At 37.6% G+C, this 26,685-nt stretch overlaps 1 protein-coding gene across 2 annotated transcripts; it reads left to right on the top strand.

Moving 5' to 3' along the window:
* The first annotated feature begins 59 nt into the window (after nt 1–59).
* Nucleotides 60–24,454, top strand: MRPL22 (mitochondrial ribosomal protein L22). 2 transcript variants are annotated; one of them, XM_069484324.1, is made up of 7 exons: nt 60–426; nt 505–553; nt 10,796–10,913; nt 15,664–15,729; nt 16,462–16,539; nt 18,303–18,372; nt 24,176–24,454. In XM_069484324.1, the coding sequence occupies exons 1-7, from the start codon at nt 399–401 to the stop codon at nt 24,385–24,387; spliced, it is 621 nt and encodes a 206-aa protein (XP_069340425.1). In that variant the 5' UTR covers nt 60–398; the 3' UTR covers nt 24,388–24,454. The 2 variants fall into 2 exon arrangements, with proteins under 2 accessions (XP_069340425.1, XP_069340424.1); XM_069484323.1 differs by having other exon boundaries at nt 62–426; nt 10,778–10,913.
* The last annotated feature ends 2,231 nt before the right edge of the window (nt 24,455–26,685 follow it).

Here is a 26,685-nt window from a genome sequence, read left to right as displayed (position 1 = left end):
TTTCACACCACCGGAAGTGATCTTTACAACAAACTTATGCCTTAGAGATAGTTATTTCTGACAAGAAAACTGAGGCCCCCAGGGTTAAGCCGCTTGTTCATGCACTCTGTTCCCCACGCCTTTCAGGCCATTTGTGAGGTAAGGCTTCACAATTTTTCTGGACCCAAGTGAATTTCCGAAAGCGCACTAGTTTTTGGCCTTTATTAAGTCATTCATTCCCAGGCGAGGCTGGTCTGACCAAATCTTGAGCGGGTGCAGCGTGTTCGCGGTCTCCATGACAACTCCGCGGATGTAAGTAAGGCTGGGTTTCCCGGCGGGGAGGGAAGCTGGAGTACTGCGCATGCGTTTTGCTCTGACGATGTTTGAACTCGGAGGCTTCCGTAGGGGAAGGGCGAAAGATGGCGGCGGCAGTCCTGGGACGGTTGGGTAAGGATTTCTTAGTGGTAAAGCTCCAGAAGGGAGTCGAGGTGGGGTCTGAGTTGACGGCTTGTGTTGCTGTTGCAGGTGCGTTATGTATACAGAACCTGAGGAGCCGGGAGAAGCTGGCCTTGGGGTAAGTCTCTCGCGTCGGAGTTTCAGAAGGGCCCGAGGCCTCCTTACTAGTCTGTCAGTTACTGAGAGCCTGTGTCCTGGACTATGCTTGCTCTGGCGCCAGTGAAGCGAACGAGACAGCCCGAGTCACCCTGTTTTTCTGCTACCTTATTACATAGCCAGGCAAAGGTCAGAATTACCCACTGCCCAAGGGCCACTGTAAATGTGTTTTCTGAACAGTCTCCTCTGATCTTTCTGGACATGGTTAGACTGTTTCATCTCCATATGGAAGTGTCTAAATTTTTAGTTACCTCTCTGGTTACTTGCTTACGTGGGCAGGGACTGTGTCGTATACAATGGTGGTTTACATCGTGCCTAACACTGTGTTAAGTGCTCTATATGCATTATCTCATTCTTATAACATCTTACGAGTAGGTACTGTTATACACATTTTTCAGAAAAGGAAATTGAAGCCCCGAAACGTAAAATAACTTGTCCAAGGCCACTCAGTTGTAGGAAGTTTTGGAGCTTTATACTGTATTCTTCAGAGCATGCTGTGGCATTAGGAATAAAGTGTTCTTTAAAGGTTAAAGAATGCAGTCTACCTGGAACCTTTCCCTGCCCCTCTACTTATTGTCCCTCTTCTGCAATACAGTTATCAATGTTTGGAGATTGGTAATCTGATTGTAAATTTTCTGGTTGGTGCATTTGTTAGCATTTATCTTGGTTCAGTTCGTATGCTTTTGAGACAGATAAGTTGGGAATGAATCCATTTTTTAACTGTGTGATTTTGTAAAAGTTATTTATCCTTTATAAGTTTCAGTTATCGCTTATGTGATAGAAAAGTAATATTAATACCTACCATAGATTTTTTTTTTTAGTGAGGAAATGAGATAACCCATATGAAATATTAGTACATGTGTGGCATGTAATAATTTCACTCTAAATCCTAGCTGCTATTAATGTTTCTGTTAGTATGAATTTTTATTGAATTCCTGTTGTATTTAGCTCTGTCGTAGGTTTTTGGATCCTAGGTGGATGAAGGGGTAGGTTAGTGAAGAAAATAAGAAGCACTTGCTCTTAGGATTTGTCTACACTTTGCTTTCTAAGCTTATCTTCTATCGCTTCACATCTAGCCATATGATTTACTTACTTTTTCTGAATGTGCTGTGCATTTACTTGCTTCTTGTCTTTTCCTGCTGTGCCCACACTTCCTGTCCATAACAGCAGTCCTGCCCATTATTCAAACCCCTGCTCTGCTGTTTCCCTTTCAGGAAGTTTTCTCAGATCTCTCTAAAACAGAAAGAAACTAATTTTTCTTTCCTTTTAGCATGTGTGTCTTCTGTAATATAATGGCTTCATTTATATGTGTCTGTGCCCTTTACTCGCTTATGTATCTTGGACAGGTAGAGACAGTTCTTGTTCCTTTTTGTAGTTCCGCATTTGGTCTTACACAAAGTAAATATTTTGGTAATGTTTGTTGATTTGAATTGTCTCGCACCAACTTGTACTAGGAAGCTCTGAACAAGAAATTTGAGCAATTTGGCTTTAGTCTTTTCATCTGTGTCATGATGTAAGAATGTTGAATTTTGCTGCATAAGCTCTAAGACGCTTTGCATTTCTGAAATTATTTATATAATTTTATGAATCCCCATTCCAGACTTTCTACTGGGGAAAATGACTGTATGAAAACTAACTAGAAAGGTATAAACAGTGCTCATGATAATTATGTAAAATTTTAGAGATCATCTGATTCAGCGATTGGAAACTTAACTGCATTGAGGCACTGGACTAGAAATGAATGAACTAGAAGTGGTCTATATAAAATGAAAGAGTGGTAGGGCCTGTGGTAGTCAGCCAGTCAGTAGAGTACATTCCTCATCTAAAGGCATTGAATTGGCTTAAGAAAAATGCTGCTGACCAAATACAACTTTTCTGCAGGCTATATTTGTTAGCAGACTGACAGTTTTCCAATCTTCGAATTCCAAGTCTCCTGTTTTACTGATTGGGGGCATTTGAGAGGTTTTGTGACTTACTGAAGGTTATACAGTTAATAAATGGCAAAGTGAGGATCTAAACTAAATACTCTTTGGCTTTAGATAGTGCTGTGTCACCATGGGAGTGATGGAGTGATGGGCCCAGAAGGGATTTATGAGGGGGGTCTTTTTGGAACAGGTGATTTTTAAAGTTTAAGTTTAAAGAGTGAAAGAGTATATTTTGGTGGTTTAGCAATAGAAAGGCTAGTGTAAAATTTCGAAGGTACTAGTGACTAAGCTGTACATAGGTTGAAATTTTCCACAAGAAAAACCAATTTGGAAATGTCATGAATTATCAGTTTGGTGAGAAAATGATGATAGCAGTGTAGTATATTAGAGTAAACACTAGGCTGCAGGAGCTGGGTTTCAGGTCTTTGCCAGGGACAAATGTTCTGGCCTTGGGCAATTTACTCAACTTCTCTGAGGATTAGTTTTCTCATCTCAATAAAATGAGGATATGAACCTTAGAGAGTGGTGGTGAGAACTTAGAGACTAATATGTAAAATGTCTATTATAGTGCCTGGTACTGTGGAGGTGATGGGAATGATATCACCATGAAGTTATTTTAAAGGAATCTGATTTTTATGCTGGAAGCAATCAGTAGCCACTCTGCACACTTAGATGAGATTGCATATCTCTCATCTATCAGCCCTACTTTTATAGAACAGTTGGCAAGAAGAAACTGAAACATAAATTAGTCTACTTTTCTATTTAGTCAAGTCACTTTTAAAAGATTTTTATAAAGTAAAGGGTAGAAATTATCTCTGGTTTTTGTTCATCTGTACTTTTAGTGTTCTGATTGCTATGACCCCCAAGATTTGACATTGTTTTTGTACCCTCTTATTTAAATTTTACGATGTGGTCTGAGGGATTATGAGTCCTTACCTTTTAGGACAATGGTTCTCAAATTTGAGTCGCAGACCCCTTTGAGAATATGAGGGCCACAAAACATTTTCCAGGAAAAATTTATCTTGCATTTATAATTTTCTTGTAATTTCATAGTCTTCAGTCTAGGAATCTCTGCACTGGGGTATCATAGCTAAGCATAAGCGTCTGTTTGTGACACATGAGGTACTGTAATATTTGCTATGCAATGAGCATATAAAAGTGATTAGCAATGTGAAGTATGTTGAAAAGCATGTTGAGCAGTAGCCCTTGCATTAATGGTTGAAATAATATTTCCTTCAGTTTATTTGGAAAAATTTCAACCCTACAGGAAAGTTGAAGGAATATTAAAGTATCCTTCAGCTGGATCCACCAGTTGTTTACATGGCTTTAGCAGTCTTTATAAATAAATATATGCACTTTTTTTTTTCCCTGAGCCATTTTGAAAGTGAGTTGCACACATTGTGGTACTTTACTCTTAAAACATTTCAGAATATGTTTCTAAAAGTGAAGGCAGTCTCCAGGAACTAAAAAGCACAATCAATATGGGTGGTATAATTTAGAGATCCTTTATTTTAATATTTTGATTGAAAGTATTCAAATAGAAATCAAGTGTATGCTGAATTTATGTTTGAAAAAAGAAAAATTGACCATTATTTGTAGCTTGACAATAAACCCTAAAATGATCATGCACGAAACAAGATCTTATAGATGGACATTTTCAATTCCATGATATTTATATTCATTTAGTCAGTCTCTTATGTGATACTTTATTTCTTTCAAAGCACTCACAAGCCAGTTCTTTTGATTAGAGTTTGTGTCTGGTTGAAGTCTAACTCATAGACCTAAAAGGTTTCTGTACTAGTTTCCTAGGGCTGCTGCAACAAATTGATTGCATTTAGGGCTGAACAAGACAATTCAGGATAAGTGCCTTCCTCTCAAGATCACTAACTTAATCACATCTTTTGCCATGTAAGTTACTGTTCACAGATTCTGGGGATGAGGATATGGACATATCTTTGGTGCCACCATTCAGCCCACTGTATTCTCTTTTCAAAGAGGTCTTGTAGGTCATCTTTCTTTTTGTTTAGAAAGATGCCCTGTAAATCACACCTTTACTTCTACTACTCCCTTAGCCTGGAGTGCCGTTTTACTTGGTGTCTGTCAAAGTATGTACTTCCTTCAACACTCAGCTCAAGTCCTATCTTTAAAGCCTTTCCGATTACCTCACATTGCTCCTTCTTCTGACATCTTTTCTGTTTTTTTTTGAGACAGAGTCTCACTCTGTTACCCGGGCTAGAGTGCCCAGTGTCAGCCTAGCTCACAGCAACCTCAAGCTCCTGGGCTCAAGCAATCCTACTGCCTCAGCCTCCTGAGTAGCTGGGACTACAGGCATGCGCCACCATGCCCGGCTAATTTTTTCTATGTATTTTTAGTTGTCCAGCTAATTTCTTTCTATTTTTTTTAGTAGAGACGGGGTCTCGCTCTTGCTCAGGCTGGTCTCGAACTGTGGAACTCAAAGGATCCTCCTGCCTCGGCCTCCCAAATGCTAGGATTATAAGCGTGAGCCACCATGCCCGTCCCTTCTGACATCTTAATGCCTATTGGACGTTTATGGTTAATTCTCTATCTCCCTAACTGAATTTTCAATCACTTGAGGGCTACAGTGATGTTTTGTATCTCTTTGCATCCTCTTCACCTAGAATTACTTGTGGTATAATAAAAAATAGATTTGGTTTTTGTCCCTGATTCTTGGCATAGAGCTCCTAAAACCTTTAGGATTTCCTTAGTAATAAGAGTGTCTGTAGTTACTCTTAACAAATCCCTTTGGAACAAAGGGGATGGCAGGGGCTGGAAATTAGATTATAAAAACTTTAACAATGAGGTTTGAGATTCTCAGAGCCTTGTGGTTGGTGAACACATTAATATACTGGGATGGAGGATTGCTTGGAGAAGGTTTAGAAGCTCTGTGCCTTCCCCTGCCCCCATACCTTGCCCTATGCATCTCTTCCATTTGGCTGTTCCTGAGTTGTATCCTTCATAATAAATGTAAGTAGAGTGTTTTTCCAAGTTCTGTGTGCCATTTGTTCTAGCATATCATTGAACTTGGGTGGAGGGGTCATGGGAACCCTCAAATTAGAAATCAGCCAGGCAGAAGTATGGGGAACCTGGGCACCCCTTTTGCAGCTGGCATCTGAAGTGGAGGCCATCTTGTGGGACTGAGCCCTTTCACTTGTAGGATCTGATGCTAACTCCAGGAAGATAGTGTCAGAATTGAATTCAATTGTGGGACACCCACTTGCTGTTGGAGAATTGGTTGTTGGTGTGGAAAAACTCTACACATTTGGTATCAGAAAAAAGACACTATAAAACATGTCAACCTGAACAGATGTAAGTTGTCTGAAAGATTGCCAGGAATTGGGATTCCTTTTTTCTAATCCAGTGCCATGAAGGAATCAACTGCAAATTAAGCATGGGTACAGATTTCCATCTTTATGTAATAGCATAGCTTGTGCTGATTATCCAAATTCTTTTAACTATTTTAAGTATTCTTTTGCACTAAATGAGGCTTTTAGAAATTCTGTATGCCCATACAATAAGTTACTAATTAGAGTATGACTGATTAAATGATACAGCAATGATCTGAAAGGGTTAATGCCTTAGTTTTAAATGATTATTGACACCAGAGGCTTCTACTAGTTTCTCCGAGGGAAGGCTTTAGGTCTGTGAAACAGGAAGTTGATCCAAAATATATTCATGAACTTTTTGATTCATTCTCAGATTACTTTTAAAAATTGTTCTGCTGAGAATTGTGATTCTTTGTTTTCTATTTGTTCTTATTCCCCTCTACAGTGGGCCAAAGTCTCTGGCATATAAACTGTATCATGGAAAAGGAGAGTAACATGGGGGCAGGCAAGAATGGGACTTACTTTAAATACTTGCTTTGGGGCTATGCTAGCTTACCCCAAGAAATTACAGATTCGAGATCTGTGGGATGAATCAAGCCTGCAGGCATGTTTTATTTGGACTACATAGTGTTTAAACACTCCTTTTAAAATCAACATTAAAAACTGGCAGATGCCCGTAAAAGTCTAGATTTCTAGATTCTCTTCTATTTTGCAATGCATGACAACAATTGTTCAGATCTGGAGAGTGTACCACCCTTTAGAAGGGGCGGTTACCCTTCAGTTTTCTTCAATCTCCAACCACGTGTAAACTTTTTGCATAGTTATTTATACCCAGTCTTCTTACCTTATTTGACTGTCCCCTATATTCTTTTATTTATCCTACAGTTATATATATATAGTGCCTGCTGTGTACAAGGAACTGTTATAGCACTGGAGATTTTGCAGTGAGCAAAACCAGACGATATTCCCTGCCCTCTGGGAGTGTACAATCTAGTGAGCTCAACTAATGAGCAAAATGAGTAAAATGTGGAGTCTATTAGATAGTGACATCTGCTTAGGAGAAAGTAAAAGCAGAGATTGGGAATAGAAGAGTGTGTGTGTCTGTGTGTGTGTGTGTGTGTGTGTGTGTGTCAGAAGGCCTCACTAAAAAGATAACATTTGAGTAAAGATCTGAAGGAAATGAGGGAGCAAGTTGTGCCAACATCTGAGCAAACATTCTAGACAGACAGAACAGCTCAGAGGAACCACACCTGGTATGGTCAAGAACAGTGAGTGAAAGAAGAGGGAGGATGGTAGGAGATAAGGTCAGAGAGGAATAGGGAGTAGGAGATCAATAACTTCATGAAACAAATCCTTTTAACCAATTTGGATTCAGTCAAAAGGCTGCACTCAAGGATCCAGAAGGCCACATGTAGCCTTAAGGCTGCAGGTTCCCACCCATTTGGCTCTTACTCTGCGTGAGATGGGAAACCATTGGCGGGTTTTGAGCATGGGAGTAATAGATCCGACTTATGTTTATGAAGGGTTCTTTCTGGCTGCTGTATTGAGAATAGATGAGGGTGGGGATGGAGAGCAAGGATGGAAGCAGAGATTCCTGGAGTTTTTGGGTAAGAGATCATGGATTAGGGTGGCTGGGAAGGTGGGTGAATGGTTGGATTCTGGCAGTATGTTAACGACAGCTGATAGAACTTGCTGATGGATTGGGTGTAAGGTGTGAGAAAGAAAGGTGACACCAGGACTTATCACCTGAGCCACTGGAAGGATGGAGTTACCTTTTCTGAGATATGAAGACTTCCAGAGGAGCAGGTTTTGGGGAGAATAGCAGGAGCTCAGTTTGGGAATTGTTAGTTCTGAGATGTGTAAGCATGCAGGTGGAGATATGAGTAAGCAATTGGGTATATGAGTTTGGAGTTCAGGGAAGGGAAGTAAATTTGGGAATCATTGGTGCATGCATAGTATTTGAGATGTGAAACTGGTTGACCACGGGAGTGGGTGTAGATAAAAAGCAGAAGAATCCAAAGATTGACTCTAAGGCAGCCAACATTTACAGATCAAGGAGGGACACGGAGAAACAACAAAGGAGACTGAGCAGAAAGGTGAGAGGAAAACCCTAAGTGTCCTGGAACCCAAGTAAAGAAAGTGTCTCAAGGAAGAGCAAGTGACCAGAGATACCTATGTCATTCTTAGGGTGAGGATTGAGAATTAACCATTGGATCTTGCAACACAGATGCCTTCAAAGACCTTGATAAAGTAGTTGTGGTAGAGTAATGCAGGCACAAGTCTGATTGCAGAGGGTTAAGGGTGAACCAGAGGGTTGGAATTGGAGGTGGGTAATTTAGGCAACTCATTTAAGGGGTTTTGTAGTGGTACCTAGAGAAGGGTTTGTTTGTTTTAAGCTGAGAGATATTAGAGTACTGTATGTTTGCTGACGGGAGTGATCCAATAGAAAGTAAAAACATGATGATGGAAAGGAGGAAGAAAGAATCTGCTGGAGCAATGTCCTTGAATAGGTGGGAAGGAGTGTTACCTAGGAGGCAGGGGATGAGATTGCTCCTAGCTAGGGCATAGACAGTTCATTCACATTAACAAGAGAGAAAGTAGTAGGTATGTATGAACATACATTCAGGTAGGTATATAGATCAGGTGGTGGGAGCTTGTGGAAATTCTCTTCTAATAGTTCAATTTTCTTAGCAAAATAAGAAGCAAAGTTATCAGCTGAGACTGACGATGAGGGAGGAGATACGGGAAGTGTGAATAGCAAGATGAGGGACTAGAAGAGTAAATAGACGAGGGGAATATGGTAGGATTGCCAGGCAACCTTAAGGGTCCATTTGGGATTTATGAATAAGAATATAAAATTTAGGCATTTGAGGTGTCATCCCTGGATTACGTATTGAGAAAAATCTGGGGCTTATTAACCATTTACATGTTATCACATTATAACAGGAACCTTTTGGAATAGAGAGGTCACGTTCCCTAGTCTACAAAAACTAGCACTTTTCTTTTTGTTTTGTTTTTTGCTGTTACTGTAGCTCATAATGACTTTCAACTGGGAGTGATTTTGCCCACCAGGGGACAGTATGCAAAGTCTGGAGACATTTTTGGTTGTCACAACTTTTTGGGGGCTTCTGGCATCTAGTGGGTAGAGTGAGGGATGCTGCTAAACATCCGACAATGCACAGGACGGATCCCCAGTTGGCTCAAAATGTCAATAATGCAGAGGTTGAGAAACTGAGCATGTTATGGTTCAAAGTTGCTGGAATTTCACTTTTTTGTTTGCTAAACTCATTTCTTTGTTTGATTTGTCCTTTACTTTCACAAAGTAAAATTATGTTGAGTTATGAGAATATACAGCTCCTTTGTTTTAGATTTTAATTGAGGCAAGAGGGAGGATATTCAGTCTCAAGTGTAGGATTCACATAATGTTCTTAGAAGTAACTTTGGAACAAAGAACTTTTTGCCTTGCTGAGTGTAATAGCATGATATTCTCAAGATTAGCCTGAGGCTAGCATTATCTTCACTTGGGACTTGGATATACTTTGTACTAAATTTCAAAATGAACTTTGAGTAATAAATAGGTATTAGTTCTCTTTTTTAAGTTGTGACTTTAGAAAGTCCTCAGATACTCTGTCTTATCTGAATTGACTCTTGAATCCTACAATTTGGCTTATATATGCTACTCTTCATTTTCTGATGACTATGGGTAGAATTTTAAAAATGATACTTAAACTTACCCTCTTCCAGTATTGGTAGCTAGAAAACACCTGAATAATGAGAGTAAGGAAATGTGGATGTTTGTTCCAGTATATTCTTTATGTGTGAGCTCTGACAGTCTCACGGTGCTGTGGGCAGCTGTGTGGATATTATGGGTACAAGCACTTCAGAGCCTTGGTTCACGCCTAGCCTTCTTTTGCACAGTTTACGCAGAGATATGGTGAAGCTAAAGGGATTTGAGGTTACTAGTCAGTGAAAAGCTGTTATCAGTAATAATGATATTTTAATTTTAAATAATAAAAGATAATCCAGAGTGCCTTTTAAGACTGCCTTTCAGTGCTTTAAAAATTTTTTAAAATTCATTTTGATTCTTTAGAATGCCAACAGTAAACTAGAGCTATAGGCAGACTTAAAACTTTGTTGGAGATTTTGTTGGAAAACAATTTTACAGAAGGGATCCTAGCAATAACACATGCCATCATTTGTTAATTCCACCAACTTCCTTTTCTTGGGTTTGTTTTCTCTGCTGACTCTTCACAGGCTTTCTCACATGAAAAGTCTCATAAAAGCCTCAGTTTCGAATTAGTTTGTATTTTCTATTTTACCTTAAGGTGATTTCATTTTATATGCTTTAATTCAGTGTTATTCCAACAATTGGCCAGGAGAGGGCATGTAGGAACTTTTGATTTATTTTATTATTATTTTTTTGAGACAGGGTCTTAACTCTATTTCCTGGGCTGGAGTGCAGTGGCTTCACCATAGCTCACTGCAACCTCAAATTCCTGGAATCAAGGGATCCTCGTGTGTCAGCCTCCCGAGTAGCTGGGACTACAGGTGCATGCCACCACACCCAGCTAGTATTTCTAGTTTTTGTAGAGACAGGATCTTGGTGTTGCTCGGGCTGATCTTGAGCTCCTGATCTCAAGCCATCGTCCTGTCTCGGCCTCCTAAAGTGCTAGGTAGGATTACAGGTGTGAGCCATCATGTGCCCGGCCAGGAACTTTTGACTTAATGTACTGTGTTTCTAAATTAAATACCCCATTGGTAATATTTTCATTTGATTGTAGTAGTTTAGTATTTGCTCAATAATTCAGTTCATGAATTACATGAGTCCTGAAAGTGTTGTAGGTATTCAGAAAGCTGATGTGGTTCAGAAGATATATAAACTCTGCAAAAAGGTTCTAAGTGTCTGTTATTTTATAGGTTTCTTTCATCTCACAGTGTCTTACCCCAATCATATATCCATACAAGTGCTTCTCTTGACATTTCTCGAAGATGGGAGAAGAAGAATAAAATCGTTTATCCTCCACAACTTCCCGGAGAACCTCGGAGACCTGCAGTAAGTATGTGGGCAGAACTAATCTTTTGATTGTGAGAAAGTGATCTTACTCTTATGTGGTTAGCAGTGATTTATTATTCCATGTTAAAAAAATAAAAATTATACAACAATTTGCATGAACCTTTCATTGACACAGAAAATGTACTAGATTTATCTCTGTGGTAGTTTGAAGGATCGTTATTGCTTTGCTTATTTGTTTGTCTTTACTTGACCTCCTGGATAAGGGCCTTAACTCTAAAACTAAGCTGCTAATAGTTTGAGACACTGATTTTTGACTCCAAGAGGCTTGATGATGAATTCTTTGTAATAGAACATGTGGAGTTAGCTGGAATGACTTAGACCATTGGCCAATATTTAAATCATGTGCATGATTTTTCCAATGCTGAGTATAGACATACCAATTTTTTTTCTGTTTGTAAATCACAAACATTTGAACATAAGGTTTGAATTTAATCAATGGATTCCTACCTGAGATTTAACTTATCTTTAGCTGCTCAGAATTCTTTTACCCTCTCCAAACTTTTAGAGATTGCTGTAGTCTGAGATATAAAACCAACTTTCAGTCAGCTTAATGGGAATTTACTGTGGAATACAAACACAACTATTAAAAAATTTAAACAAATAATGATAGAATAAACAAGATGAGAACATTTGAATCCTTAAAATAAACTGTGGTAAATACTTTAGGAATGGAATTACTGTGTTAATTACAAATCATTCAGTTCAGCAAACATCTTCTAAAGATTTTTGGGATTCAATGAATAATGTCTCATCTAAGTAATAATAAGGACCATGTCATTTGCTTAGTGTTTATGTGAATTTGACAGCATGCCTTTCATTAAGAAAAGATCAGTTAGTTGCTAAGTATTGGTCTGAATTGGCACACTCTTATACGTTTTCCTTTTTTTCTGATTTGAGGGAGTTAATTTAATGACTTTAAGAGCTCCCACCTGATTATGAAATAGGAGGAAGAGATTCTAATAGTTTAAACAAATAACTTTTTAATGTTCATGTTTTGTTACAGAATGTGGGCTATTAAGTATTGACACCATTTTGTAATTAACCAAAATTTGCACAACTGCACAAATATCATAGATAAAATATTTCTTATAGTTAAGGTGCTTTCTTTACTTCTTAACTTGAGCTCTTTGGAACTCCAGACCTCAAGCAATCCTCCTGCCTCGGGCTTCCCAGAGTTCTAGGATTACAGGCGTGAGCCACTGTGTCCGGCCTTACCTGAGCTCTTTGAAATTAGGTATTACTTGCAAATAAATCATAATGGTATTTTTCAGATCCAGAATCTAACAGCAGAATTTTGTATTGTGTAGTGCTAATCTTTTTGGATATTAATTAATAAATGTATTGATTTCATTAAAACAACAGAGATTTATTCTCTAACAGTTCTCCAGCCCAGAATATTGAAATCAGGGTGTCAGCAGGGCTCTGTTCCTTCTGGAGTTTTTTTGATATTTAAAAACATACACTTAATGATGTATTTTGAATGGCAAAACTCAAATATTAATAGTTGATAGTATGTCATCTACTTAACTTTAGCAAATGAAGAACAATGTCAGTCCAGTAATTTGTTGTATATTGTATTTAGTGACAATATTTTGATTAACTTTTTTGTATCATTTCTTCTCCTTATACAAATGCCTGTTTGAAGGCATTTGGTTTGATTATATATAGGCACTTTGGAACAATCTAATTTAATTCTATATTTTGCACAGATTTTGTTTCAGTAATCCTTTTGGGGACAAATTATGGCTTTTGGAAAATACCGTAATGTTTTCTGACTTTAAATTGTATTTAGTAAATTGACATTGGTGTCTCAACTGTACCTGCTTTGACTGAAAATGCTAATACCCTTCATAAATACCTAGCTTATAGGAAATAATTCACTTACCTGGCCACATAGTTCATAATACTGTGCTGTTATGTATAGTATCCATTAGACTTGGCCAACTGCTAGCTGCAAAATTTAAAATTAGTTTTTTCTCTAGTTTAAAAGAGGGCCAGATAATATTTACCATCTACCTAATTCTGATCTTCTGCATTGGAGTATATAGTGAATAAATAATAGTGGATGTGGGTAGTGATTCAACCCTGTAGCAGTAAATTAAAATGAATGTCACCCATGTAGACTTGTTTTAGGCTACTCTGGATTTTTTTTTTTTTTTTTTTTTTTTGAGACAGAGTCTCGCTTTGTTGCTTGGGCTAGAGTGAGTGCCATGGCGTCAGCCTAGCTCACAGCAACCTCAAACTCCTGGGCTTAAGCGATCCTACTGCCTCAGCCTCCCGAGTAGCTGGGACTACAGGCATGTGCCACCATGCCCAGCTAATTTTTTCTATATATATATTTTTAGTTGGCCAGATAATTTCTTTTTATTTTTTAGTAGAGACGGGGGGTCTCGCTCTTGCTCAGACTGGTCTTGAACTCCTGACCTCTAGTGATCCACCCATCTCGGCCTCCCAGAGTGCTAGGATTACAGGCGTGAGCCACCGCGCCCAGCCTACTCCGGATATTTTTAAGACCACCTTACTAATTTAGCAAGCACCACTTTCCAAACAGTCTTATGTAGACTTTATCTTATATGTGGCTTTATACTAGTAAAGAAAATAAGCCAGAGAGAAATTAAAGAGCTTTCTTCATGATAGTCACACCTTGTTTATTTGGGCTCAAGTTTACTTTTGTGGTATCTTTGGAAAAAGCTATGTTAAATAAAAGTGTGGTGAGACTGTATCAAAACTCTTTAAACAACCATCTCTATAAGAAGCATATTTTAAATTTATAAATTAATCATCGTGCTGATAAGTTATTAAGGTGGCTCTCATAGAGCTCTGTTAAGGACTTTTATTAGGTAACACTTTTTACTCATTTGAGTTATATGCATTTAAAAATAAATTGATTTCTTTAAACGTTGTTGGCTTAGACATTTCCTAATTTAGATTTACTTTTACTTCATTTGAATAGCTATTTTGTACATCATGTCCTCACTTAACTTCACCTAATTTACCATATTGGTTAGTTATTGACAGCAATATATAACTAGGGCTTCTGACCTCCAGATTTTCCATTTTATCTATTTGCCATGATAGGTTTATTTACTGAGACTTTTTGTCTAGTTTATCTTTAGAAATTGCCCTTAGACATTTCACCTGCCCAAAGTAAATGTTGAGCTTTTTAGTTTTTGGAGAGGATGATTAAGAAACTTTCCCCTTTCTTGTAAATACTTTATTCCTTTTTGCCCATGTTCTCGCCAGGAGTGCGCGTGTGTGCGTGCACGCTCGCTTGCCCCCTCTCTCTCTCTCTCTCTCTCTCTCTCTATATATATTTATTTATTTATTTTTTTAACAGAACTTGAGGATAATCATATACAATTCAAGTTTAAAGATATCCCACCACGGGAATCCATGAATTAAAAGGTTTCTATATAAAAGATTTCATTGAGTAGATTAATTTTTGCAGATTAATATTATAAGTCATGACAGTTCTTCTTTCCCCTCCCTTGCTCCCCAGGACACTTTATTGCTGAAAATGTAATTAGGCTATTGCTGCAGTTTCAGGCTGTCTGCTTCTATTACAACTGAAATGAAATCTGCTGCATACTAAAAGATGGCCACTTGAGAAGACTCTGTTGTTCTAAGGCATTTGAAAATTTCTAGCAGGAGTCAGAATGTTGTTAATAAAAGTTTTGAGATCTCCTTGCTATTGTTTGTCTTAACAATAATAATTTTTTAAAAGTGGCAGTATGATATAGTAGTGGAAAAAAATGGTTTTCAGGGTAAGAAGAGGAACTATTGAAGGTACACCTGCTAGACATTGTGTTAGACATTGGTAGGTGCTTCATGTACTTTTTTGTTTTTTGATTTCCAGCTTTGTCTTTCACAAGCTTTGTGGTCTTGGATAAGTCACTTGATTTCTGATTTTCAGTTTGTAAAAGGGTTATAAAATGTTTCCTCTCTCAATTCATAGAGTTAGTTTAAATGAAGTAATGAGTCTGAAAAGTGCTTTGTGAATTATAAATTGTTTAGTAGATGATTGATTTTGAAAAAACAGGACATACTTACCACTTTAAATAGAAGGCAATAAAAGCTAATATTTACTGAGAACTTACCATGTGCCAGGCACTATAAAATGGTTTCTTTACATAGGTTATTTTATCTTATCCTTATAGTTTTATGAGGTAGATACCATTATCTTCATTTTAAAGAAGAGGAAAGTTAGGCAGGGAGGGGATAAGTAGCTTGCCCAAGGTTATGTAGCTAGTAAATGGCAGAGTTAGGATTTAAACACAGGCAGTCTGAATCTAGAACCTACGCTCTTGACCAACCACCGGGAATATTGGCTTTTCGTGTGAACACACTTACCTTTTCCATTTTGCCATTTTTCTCACTAACAGTGAACATTTTTTCTTGTTGTACCTTTTTTTTGGTTCTTTTAACCCACTAAATGTTTTCAAGACATTTTCATTTAAATCTTTTACCATTCGTCTGGATAGAAATGTTGCCAATGTTGGCGTAAACTAGCCATTTTATGGTTTCTATTTCTCCCTTAGTAATCTTTAAAATAGCAAGACTTTGGAAAAATACAACTTTGTGTAGGGAAAAAGAATCTCCAAATTAGTAATGTTTTATTTCTTGTGGCACTTTTTGTTAGGCACAGAAAGTGAAAAAAATATTAACAGCGTATGTTACTGTCGTTTTGATAAATCTGCTAAAGTTTTCTTTTTGTTTTCCTATTTGTAAGGAGATCTACCACTGTCGAAGACAAATAAAATATAGCAAAGACAAGATGTGGTATTTGGCAAAATTGGTAAGCTAAAATGACTATTAATTACTGTATAATACCTAAGAAAAACTAAGAGTTCCCTCCTCCCCGAATTTGAAAAATCAAAACAATTTGCCTTGATTTCTCCAAAAAGTGAGGAATATAAAACACTTGGTAGGTAATCAAAAGAATGACAATTGGTAGGTAATCAAAAAAAAAATAATGCTCAGAGACGTATGATTTTTAATTTTTACCTTCTGATAAACTAAATCACATTAGATATTTAAAGTGAAGGCATGAGGAGTCTGGCTATCACCACAGAATCCAGGAAGCTTACCTAACTGTAAAAGTTGATTCAACTTATTTTAAAACTATTGCTTTTCAGGTTTTTTTCCCCTGGAAAATGAAATTTGTAGGTGAGGAGAGACAAAAGCAGCAAATATACATGTAATACATTTATCCTGTAGGAGAAGGAGGTGCCTTTAATGCCTAGTGTGGTTATTGCCAACCTGTGGTCTCTGTTTATCACATCTGCTCTCTTTTAATGTTATTGAAACTATTACAATCTAGGTTTTATGATTAAAATGTTTAAATTTGATTTTGACTTGAAGGTGGTATCCCTTCTCAAACATGTTTTCTTCTCTTTGCCTCAGTTCAGTTCACTGTTTTTAGAAGTTATTCAGACTATGTAAGGCTTTTATTTTTCATTGAAAAAGGAACATTGACTTTGTAAACTAATTTCTTTATTCTCTCTTGTCTATCACCCTTTAATTATAGATACGAGGCATGTCCATTGACCAGGCTTTGGCTCAGTTGGAATTCAGTGACAAAAAAGGGGCCCAAATAATTAAAGAGGTAGACTTGGGCGTGGTGGTGGTGGTGGGAACAGGGGAATGCAGCTGTCTTGCTGGTGTTAATAAGCTCAGCCTAAATCATGAGTTCCCTGAATTTTTTTGATGTGAATGCATACTTAATATAATATGGATTTAGGGCACTCAGTTTTATTAATATCCTTATACCTTAGGAATGATGTATGCTTTAGGTATTTTTTTTCCAGACATGCTTTTATTTGCCCCAGACATTTATTTATTTATTTTTTTACTGTCTATGATGCAGTAAATCTTATTTTTAATGATATGGGGCTTGGCTGGCCGGGCGCGGTGGCTCACGCCTGTAATCCTAGCACTCTGGGAGGCCGAGGCGGGTGGATTGCTCAAGGTCAGGAGTTCGATACCAGCCTGAGCGAGACCCCGTCTCTACTAAAAATAGAAAGACATTATATGGACAACTAAAAATCTATATAGAAAAAATTAGCCGGGCATGGTGGCGCATGCCTGTAGTCCCAGCTACTCGGGAGGCTGAGGCAGTAGGATCGCTTAAGCCGAGGAGTCTGAGGTTGCTGTGAGCTAGGCTGACGCCACGGCACTCACTCTAGCCTGGGCAACAAAGTGAGACTCTGTCTCAACAAAAAAAAAAAAAAAAAAAATGATATGGGGCTTGGTATGTTTCTAGAAGATTTTTTCTTTTTTTGTCAATTCCAAATGAGAACTTAAGAGTTTATAACTGGTTGAATGGAAAGAGCACTATACTGGAACTCAAGAGACTTGCAATCTAGTCCTTTCTCCGATATTTTTCTTATAACCATGAACCAGACACTTAACCAGTCTGGTTCCATTTTTCTCACCTCTACACTGTGTGGGATTGGATTAGATAATCTCTAAAGACCCTTCCAACTCTAAATGTAGCTGATTAGGTACACATGTGCTGATGGTAATTGTGCTGACTGATTTTAGGCACGTGAATATTTTTGTTTCAAAAAGGTGTGTTGACTATTGTCCCTTACCATCTGGGGATATCAGCATTATTTTCTGTATTTTCAGTTAATTCTCACCCAACGTCTGTTCTTTCAGTTTAGTAGTTGAATAGTTGAGATTGATGGATTCAAACTTCTAAGAGGTTCCTGTTGTAATGCTGTGGTTTTACTGTATTTAATTCAATTCAGAATGCATTTGCTAAGTATCTGTTATGTACTCAGCCTTGTACTATGTTCTTTATCTTTAAGTGACTAGAAGATTTGGTTTCTTTTATTTCTGAGAACAATTGTCCTATTTTAAAAATGTATTATGGAGGAAGTTAATTCAAAATATCTATGGAGAGTAAATTTAATAATTAACTTTTTAAAGGAAATTCTCGAGTATGATTTTCTCTGCTTGTCTGATGTTGTTAATGGTTCCTTTGGATCTAAAGTTGAAGAAGTTTCAATAAGATTTAGCTCTTGAGTTTCATGAACTTTTTGATAAGTCTTTGACTCAAAGACAGAATGTTCCTTACCAAGGGGTACTGCTTACAAGTGCTGCTGTCTCCTTGTTTACAGCTTACTTGTGCCATTTAAAACTTGGTACGATGGACTGTGTTCCCTGCATTTGCAGTTCTCGTGTGAGACAGGAAAGCTCTCTTCATCTTAGTACTCTTACCACTTGATATTCTCTTTTTAAAATTGACTATAAAATAGAGGCAAGTGATTGACAGTCATATAACAGAGATAACATGAGATGAGGAATTAATTCTGTTTTAGTTCAGGTTTCGCCATATAAATGCCTTTCTTTTCCTTGTTTAAGGTTCTCTTAGAAGCACAAGATATGGCAGTGAGAGAGCACAATGTGGAATTCAGATCCAATTTATATATAGGTAAGATTTTTAATATTCTTAGTGTTGGAAAATGTCTTCCAATAGTAATGCCATATTCTTTATCTAACAACAGTCTTTAATATCTAACCACTCAGAACTTGCTTTGCTGGTGAAAATTGCTGGTAATAGCTTACTCTTCAGCCTTACTCATGTCAATTTAAATTTATTATAAATGATAATAACTGTGCTGTTTTATTCTTACCTGTTCTGTAGTGAGACTGAGATCATGAAACTTACTGCCAACAGTTATTAAATAATGGATACCAAGACTGGTATATAGAGTGGTCTTTTACTCATAATAAAACAAAGAATATAACTGATTTTTTTTTTTTTTTTTTTTTAGAAAATAAGTTCTTTGTCAACCAGGAGATAAATAAATGATGACAGGTGGACTTAAAAAATCTTTATTTATAATGTGCCAAGCCAGATGCCTAATTCACAAAGGTGTCCTATATTTTAACCTTTCAATTATCAGAATGGAAGATCTGTTGAGTCATAAAAACAGAGGGGCCTTGGAAGGTTCAGATGACCCAAATGTGTTTGTTCTTCTTTGTTATTACATCCTAAAGCATTATCTCTGCTTTTTTATGCTTGTTCCATATCAACTTAAATTAAGTGAAAATGCTTTCGGAAGCATGATGCACTGTACAAATGTAAGGGGCTTTTTTTGCAGCATACCTTTGCACAGTTCTTTTCCTAGAAGGAGATCAACATTTATTGCAGACTTGTGTTGCTCCCTCCCAATACCACAGTAAAGTGGAGTAGTTGCTGGAGTTACTGGTTTCTGCTCACCACAGCAGCAGTTACTCCTAACCTCAGCAGTTTTGTAATCAAACAGAGATGTTGTTGAAGCAAAATTTTCTCAATCTGCCAAACCTACATGTAAGGAGGACTATTTTATCTAAAGATATTTTAAATTCAAGATATGGAGAACTGCTACTCTTTAGATTGGGGTGGAGGCTGAATTACAGGGGAAATTAGTTGTACTTTATAATTCTTCAACAATAGAGACAAAAAGATCATCTGAATTCCACTTTGTCACGTTACCTCTGCCTACTGGAGATAATTACCGTGGTTAGGTTAAAAATCTCACTTCATCTTACCTGGAATTGATGCTGGCAACCATGCAGCCTTATGAAATTCAAATTAGTTATGATTTTCAATTGAAATATCTTATTTTAAAGCTGAACCTTGTATAATTTTATTCTAATACATGCACAGATGCAGAGGGAAATCAAAATGGCAACTCAGAAGGTGCAGGGCCACAGTAGTTAATCATAAGTGTTTTCTTCTGGGAGTAGCATGAATAAATAATGCTGAGGAAGGCTTGGAATCATTGGAGGGGAGGAAATGGATGAGGAGCAAGACTATGTGCTTAAAACTTCTTGGTGATCTTTCCTGCTCTATGAATATCAAATCAAATTTAAGTAATTTTTTTAAATTTCATAGGAATGTGAGATTCTTAGCTGATACACTTTGTAATGGACTTCAGATACCAATGAAATAGGATTTGTCTTTAAATCTTTTTCAATAACTGTCTTTAAATCCTTTTCAATAATTGTAGTAAAGAAAGATGGGATAAGGAGCTTAATCCTGTCATTCTCAAATGAAGGAGCAAGATCCAGTGTTGCCATTAAGCAAAAATATATTTAGCCAGTCCTGCACAAATAGCCCTTTAATTCAGAGTTCTCCTTATGTACATTTCGACTGAAAAATCTCTGCCGTACCTGTATTCTCTTTTCATCTAGTTCTGTGGTAAAGTCACTTTTCTTAAGTAGGTCTAATAAGTTTAGATGTGTCTAATGATTTAAAAAATTTTTATTCACTAAGTATTTTGATGCCTAATTCCATAATCAAAAAAGATGGGTACCCTCAGGAAGATGAAATATCTACCATGACATGTTGGAATTTTGTCCCTGTATTTGTTAAACTTCCTCAATAAGAATCATCTGAGGTTCTTAATAAAAATACAGATTCCCAGGCTTTGCCACAGACCCCTGGTTCTGAAACCCCAGGGGAGAGGCCTGGGAACCTATTTATTTAATCGATGCCTTATTGATTCTTACACATAAAATGTGGGAAACTGATTTATCTCGTATTCTTGGAAAAGGCCTAGACATTGCATTCCATAGACTTCTGTTAGCGTTTTAAAAGACTAGTTATTTGTTGGCTACCATTTCAGTTCAGCAATGGCCTGAAATAAGTGTAGGCATTTAAGGTATTAATAAGTGCTTTTTTTGTTACATGTGTTCTCATTATATGATAATTTCTTTCGAATGTCTAGGTCATTGGTGTAAAGCTAACACGTATTATTGCATGACCACAGATTTAGAAAGTTCATTTCCTTTTCAGTCTTATAATGATGAGTAGTAACATTGTGAATAGGCCTTAAAAAGTGGATATAGACTAATAAAATGTCCCTGCTTAGTGATTTATGGCATCTAAAGTGATCACTTTAGGCAAAGTGATCTACTGGCTTTGTATTAATACATCAGTCTTCTGGGCTAACAGTGATGGAGGTGGGGAGAGGAAGGCTTCTACTGTTAAAATTTCAAGATACACATTTATCTAAATACTATTATAGTAATTGGCAATATTTTAAGTACATGGTACCTGTTGGGCATTATCTTTAGAAGAGCACAGATTGTTTTCATTTTTGAGATGCCTTAATGTTTTCTTCCATTCAAAAAGTACCTTCAGTGGGCATGCTACCCACATAATTAGGTAATGGTATATCTTTTATATCAGTTTAAAATATCTAGCACTTGTAATTTTGTTTTTTGACAATAGTATCCCTTTGGAAAAAAACATAAATTGTTCTTCTGAGTTGGAATAAAACCATGTACACCATTAGTATTATATGTACTTGAAAAACTTTGAACCTATGTCAGAATTTGAGAAAATTTACCAGAGACCTCTGTATTGAAAATAATGGCATTAATTAGGAGATAATGTATTTCAAAATCATTTCTGTTCCTGTGTATCGTGAACTTTTGGGGCAATACAAAAGGAATGTAAGTTTGGTTGAGGAAATGACTTTTACAGATGAAACATGAACACTTACAAAGATAGCATATGATTTGGGACCAAAGAGAGAAATACAGTATTGTTTGAGTGGAGAAAAGAAAAGGTCAGTATGGGTTAGAATAGTCATGGAGATTTTCTAGAAAAATTTGGCTTTTGTAGATAGACTTTTGGGGATTTGGAGGTCTGTCTGGGAGAAGAGCACATTTTCAAAGTGGGGTAACCATATAAGCAAAGGCACATATGTTGGAATAAGTAGTAATTGTGTGGTATAATGAGTAGAATGGTATAAAGGAAGTAGAGGGTTGACCTAGAGTAGATAAAATTGGAAAGATAAATTGGGCCTAGATTCCAGAGGGCTGAACATGGCAGGCCATGGCATTTGGTTCAAACTGTATTGAAGAGGTTTGAGCAAGAGATTTATTTTTATTAAATAATAATAAGGTATTAAAGTAGTGTTTTAAGACTATTAACTATAAGTAGTAGTGTTAAAATTGTGGTCTGTGGGGAATATAGGGGGAGAGCCCTCGATATCTTGGTCGCTGCTATATCCTTAGAGTCCAAGACAGAGCCTGGCACCCAGTAGGAACTTGGAAATATTTGTTGATTGAATGAATGGCACAGTTTTGGATCTTCCCCAACCGAAGGTTCAATCAGAACAGGTCAACATGATAGCGTTTTATATATTGGGCTTCTACATACTGTTTCATTTTAATTGGAATGGTTCCACATACAAAAGCAGTTTGCAACCCCTAACATACAGGATTAGTGGAGGAGGGGAATCAGAAACCAATTTGGAAGCTATGCTGTAAGTCTTGATTTCATTCAAACCTCACTGTGGCTGTGTTGGGTATTCCCATTGCAGTGTATTGAAGAATCCTGGTGTTTCAGAAGAACTGCTGTTTTGGTTTTGACATAAAGAAATGATGCCATTATGTGCTGTAAGATAGGCAGATGATTTTTGATGGCTTTAGGATGAAATCATGACCAGCATTTAGCAGGTATTAAGCTTCTGCTCTTGTGCAGATAACCGTAATTTGTGTTTTGGAGAGATAGAAGGGAAGTGAGAGTTAACACGAAACATGGTAGGGCTGATCACTGTGTTTTAACAGGTTATGTAGTGCTGCACAATTAGCTAGTTTTGTTATATCTTTCACTGGATCAGTGTTTGTTATCCTTAGAGTATTTGGAAATTGGTGCTCAAGTTGGGTAGAGTAGCAATTTTGGACAGAAGCAGCCATCCTGTTTGTAAAATGTGTTTTAGAAGTTTTCTACTCTCTTTTCAGTCTCACTGTTTTTATTTGTAGGTTTCCTGTGGACAGGTTGATCCTGGGAACCTACAAATAAGATGGTGGTGCTTCATTACAAAGTGATTTGTGCAATGCTGCTTTCTCTTTGGAAATTCTTAAACTTGTTTCTTTAGTGCTCAGTGGATGAAGTAGATACAATTAAGGGCAGTAGCTCTTTTCTTATCTCACTAAGACCCTAATTTTCTTAATTACTTTCATCCTTAGCTTTTTCTTTGGCAAAGCTGGAGGCTTCTGTAGAAACTCACTTCATGAAAGGACATTGTAGTTAGAGGATTGTCAAGTACATACTTTGATCTAGTCCCTATATATAAAGGTGTGTCATAGTGAGAATATAAGAATGGTGAATGTTGAAATGGGTAATTTGGTATGTATTCTATAGACGTTTATGCTTTTAAAAGTCTTATTAACTCATAGCAACTGACTAAATACATTCAGAAAATAGTAGAAGGTGGCTGCTACTCTGATTCACTGTGAGTGAACAGGGGAATAGATTTCTTTTTATAAACTATTTAAAAGGTTCTTCAAATTTCAAGGTCAGACTTTAATATGCAGAATGGGGGAGGGGAGCTGAGGGGGCAGTGTAATGCTGGAGTTCCTAAAACTAGCTGTGAATCAGAATTTCTGGGGTGAGGGTGAAAGTGTGTATATTTGGTCAGGATGTAATTTCCAAGGCCCACCCCAAATATACTAAATTAGAATCCCCAGAGGTGGAGGTCTCAGCATCTGCAGTTTAAATATGTTCTGTAGGTTAGTCTGATGTAGCTGGTCTAAGAACCAGCATTTGGGAACCATTGGCTCTCATGGCTTCTCATCACAATTAGAGTAAAATCAGTACTCCCTGCCTTAGCCTACAGGGCCCTATGTAATCTTGCCCCCGCCATTATCTCTGATCTCTTTCCCTTGTTTGCACCACTCTTCCCCTTGCTTACTGTGCTTCAGCCTGCTAGTTTTCTTTCTTTTCCTAAAACAAGCCAAGTACATTCCTAGCACTGGGCCTTCGCACTTGCTGTTTCCTCTACCTGGAATACTCTACCCTTAGATATTTGCATGGATGATTCATTCTGGTCTTAGGTCAAATGTCTCATCCTCAGGGATGCCTGTTGACACCCCCAATCTGCATTTGCCCCCTGCACCCCAGCAATCTCCGTCATATCATTCTGATTCATTTTATTCATAGCACTTGTCCCTAACTGAAATTATCATTTTATTATTTTTTTTCCTTAACCCTCCTGAATCTAAACTGCATGGAGGCAGGGGCCTTGCCAGCCTTATTTGCTCTTGTTTCTCCAGCACTAGAATAGTGCCTGGTTCTTAGTCCTCAGAAGAGACTTGTTTTGAGACAGGCCTGCTCTAGTCAACCAGTGAGATCATGTAATCTCAGGATCCAGTCAAGGAAAGGACAGAAATTCCTCAGCTGATCAAACTGTGGTTAGTTATTTGCTATAATTCTCTTTTTCTTCCCTGTCTAGCTGCGTCTACCTCAGGGCGAGGCCAGGGCCTGAAACGCATCCGCTACCACGGCAGAGGTTACTTTGGGATCATGGAGAAGGTTTATTGCCATTATTTTGTGAAGTTGGTGGAAGGACCCCCACCTCCACCTGAGGCACCAAAGACGGCAGTCGATCACGCCAAAGAATATATTCAGGAGCTTCGCAACCGGACTATCGTTCATACCCTATGATGGGGGTATTCAGACTCCGCAGTGTATGTGGTTTGCCATTTATTTTCTAAAAATAAACAAAATTTAAAGACAAGTACTTTTTATGGATTTATCATTGAATTATTGAAACATGGTATATAACTGCTAGTTTTATATGAATATTTATAAGGCTTTGCCCATCTCTTTTGAGCCTCTGGGCATATTTGTATGCATTTGCAACTTGGAAGGGGAGATCATTTTTAAACATAATAATAAAGTATAATTCAGAAGGCTTTTTGAATCCCTATTGAAGAGAATGTTAACTTCCCAACTAGTGTCCTACACCAGTTTTGATACTAGACTTGAATAGAGTGTCCTTATTTCGCTTGATTTTTCTCTTGGAACCTGAGGAGGTATAGTGGAGGTTAGCATGGCTGCGTGTGGTTTCATTGCAATATTATTCAGTGGTTCTGTCTTTCCTTTCACTGTTGGCACAGGCCAGTGGGTAAGGGATTATATTTCCCTTTACTGCTTTAGCAGTCATTTGAAATTATAGGAGTTTATTGCCTATACTAATTTAAAACTCCAAAAACCCTTCAACTTTGAAAGTTTTCTTCAAAGTTTTCTTTGAAAGTTAAATAAAGTCTGTTTTTATGTCTTCTTCCAACAGTGCTTTATAGTGTTTGGATATCTTGTTTAGGATTGATTAATTTTTCAGGGTGAATTCAATTACTGAGAAATTGAACCAATCTCAGCATTGCATTCTAAAATGAGGCAGTAGGTGGCACTCACTTACCTCTTGTTTGCAGAAAATTGTTAGTTTCTAATTAGAGTGTTCAACACTAGTTGGCTCGCACTGATACACATGTTTTCATTGGCAAGAAGCACTCTTTGGCCACAGCCCTAGTCCAATATTTCTCAAACTTTTGTATGCAAAGGAAGAATCTGGGGTGCTTGCTTGTTAATGCAGACTTCTGGGCCCCACCCCAGTGATTCTGATTCACTAGGTCTTGTGAGGGGCTAGTTTCAGAAACCTGTGTTTTATTTATCATTTATTTATTTATTTTTGAGACAGAGTCTTGTTTTGTTGCCCGGGCTGGAGTGTTGTGGCATCAGCCTAGCTCACAGTAACCTCATACTCCTGGGCTCAAGCGATCCTCCTGCCCTCAGCCTCACAAGCAGCTGGGACTCTAGGCACGTGCCACCATGCCCAGCTAATTTTTCTATTTTTAGTAGAGATGGGGTCTCGCTCTTGCTCAGGCTGGTCTTGAATTCCTGGCCTCAAGTGATCCTTCCCCCTTGGCCTCCCAAAGTGCTGGCGTTACAGGTGTGAGCCACTGTGCCCAGCCCAGATTTTTTAAAAAAGGACATTTGTTTTCTTCAACTCGGCATAGTTTACTGGCAACCATTATATGTGTGGTGCTAAGGATATAGGCAGTAAACAGAGTAAATACAGCCCCTGTCCCACGGAGCTCACTCTCTGATGAGAAAGACACACTGTTAATTGGCCATTATAAGTGTTTATTGTGCCGAGTATGAACGAATTTGGAGGAGGGAGAGGCTTTGGGGGGAGGCTATGGGAGCAGATATCAGGGGACTCTGAAACATAGTTACTGTTTTTTGGAAAGTTTATTTACTTAAAGAGATACAGCGAGGGGGAAGGGTAAAAAATGATATCATATGGAGCAGTAGAGAGTTATGATATAATGCTGAGTGAGGAGTTTTGTTTCTAGTAGTATAAACATTAGGACCAATTTATCCTTCCACAAGTTAAAATCTATGTGGGATGTGAGATGTGCAATGCAGTATGGGGTATGTACTATCTTTGGAGCTGACTCAGATTCAGCAAAGTTTATAAGGCTCTAGCTAAGCCCGAGGGTAAAGAATGTTCTATTTTGTAAGACATTGCAAAATGAAATGGATATGTTTCTCTGTAAGTGATGAAAGAATAATTAGATTTTTTCCACGCATTTCGCTTTAATACATAAGTTGTAATAATTTTAGTTGATTAAGAGGGGTTTAATCACATGTGGGTTTAAAACAGGAAATGTTTTTGGAATAGATGAGCATCTGGACAGATTACAAAGCAGGAGAAAGTTGCATAGGTGACATTAACACTTCTAGAGATGGGCACTTCTTAAGCCTGTCTCTCTGATGTCATTGTCCAGGATCATCTTATTGAGTGACTCTTTCTCATTGTGCCTGTGGTTCAGAGCACATCTGGTTAGTTTTCACAGTAGAGCATGCTCCTTCTATAATAATATTTCTCTCTGAGAGAGGTTCCTAAACCAGCCTACTGTGACTCAGTTAATGTATAATTTAGGATATACCTGTTAGGGT

Source organism: Eulemur rufifrons, chromosome 10 (genome assembly GCF_041146395.1).
Source record: "Eulemur rufifrons isolate Redbay chromosome 10, OSU_ERuf_1, whole genome shotgun sequence".
In the NCBI taxonomy this organism is placed as follows: Eukaryota; Metazoa; Chordata; class Mammalia; order Primates; family Lemuridae; genus Eulemur; species Eulemur rufifrons.
The sequence above is the reverse complement of the archived record's forward strand: the minus strand, read 5'-3'. Positions and strand labels throughout refer to the sequence as shown.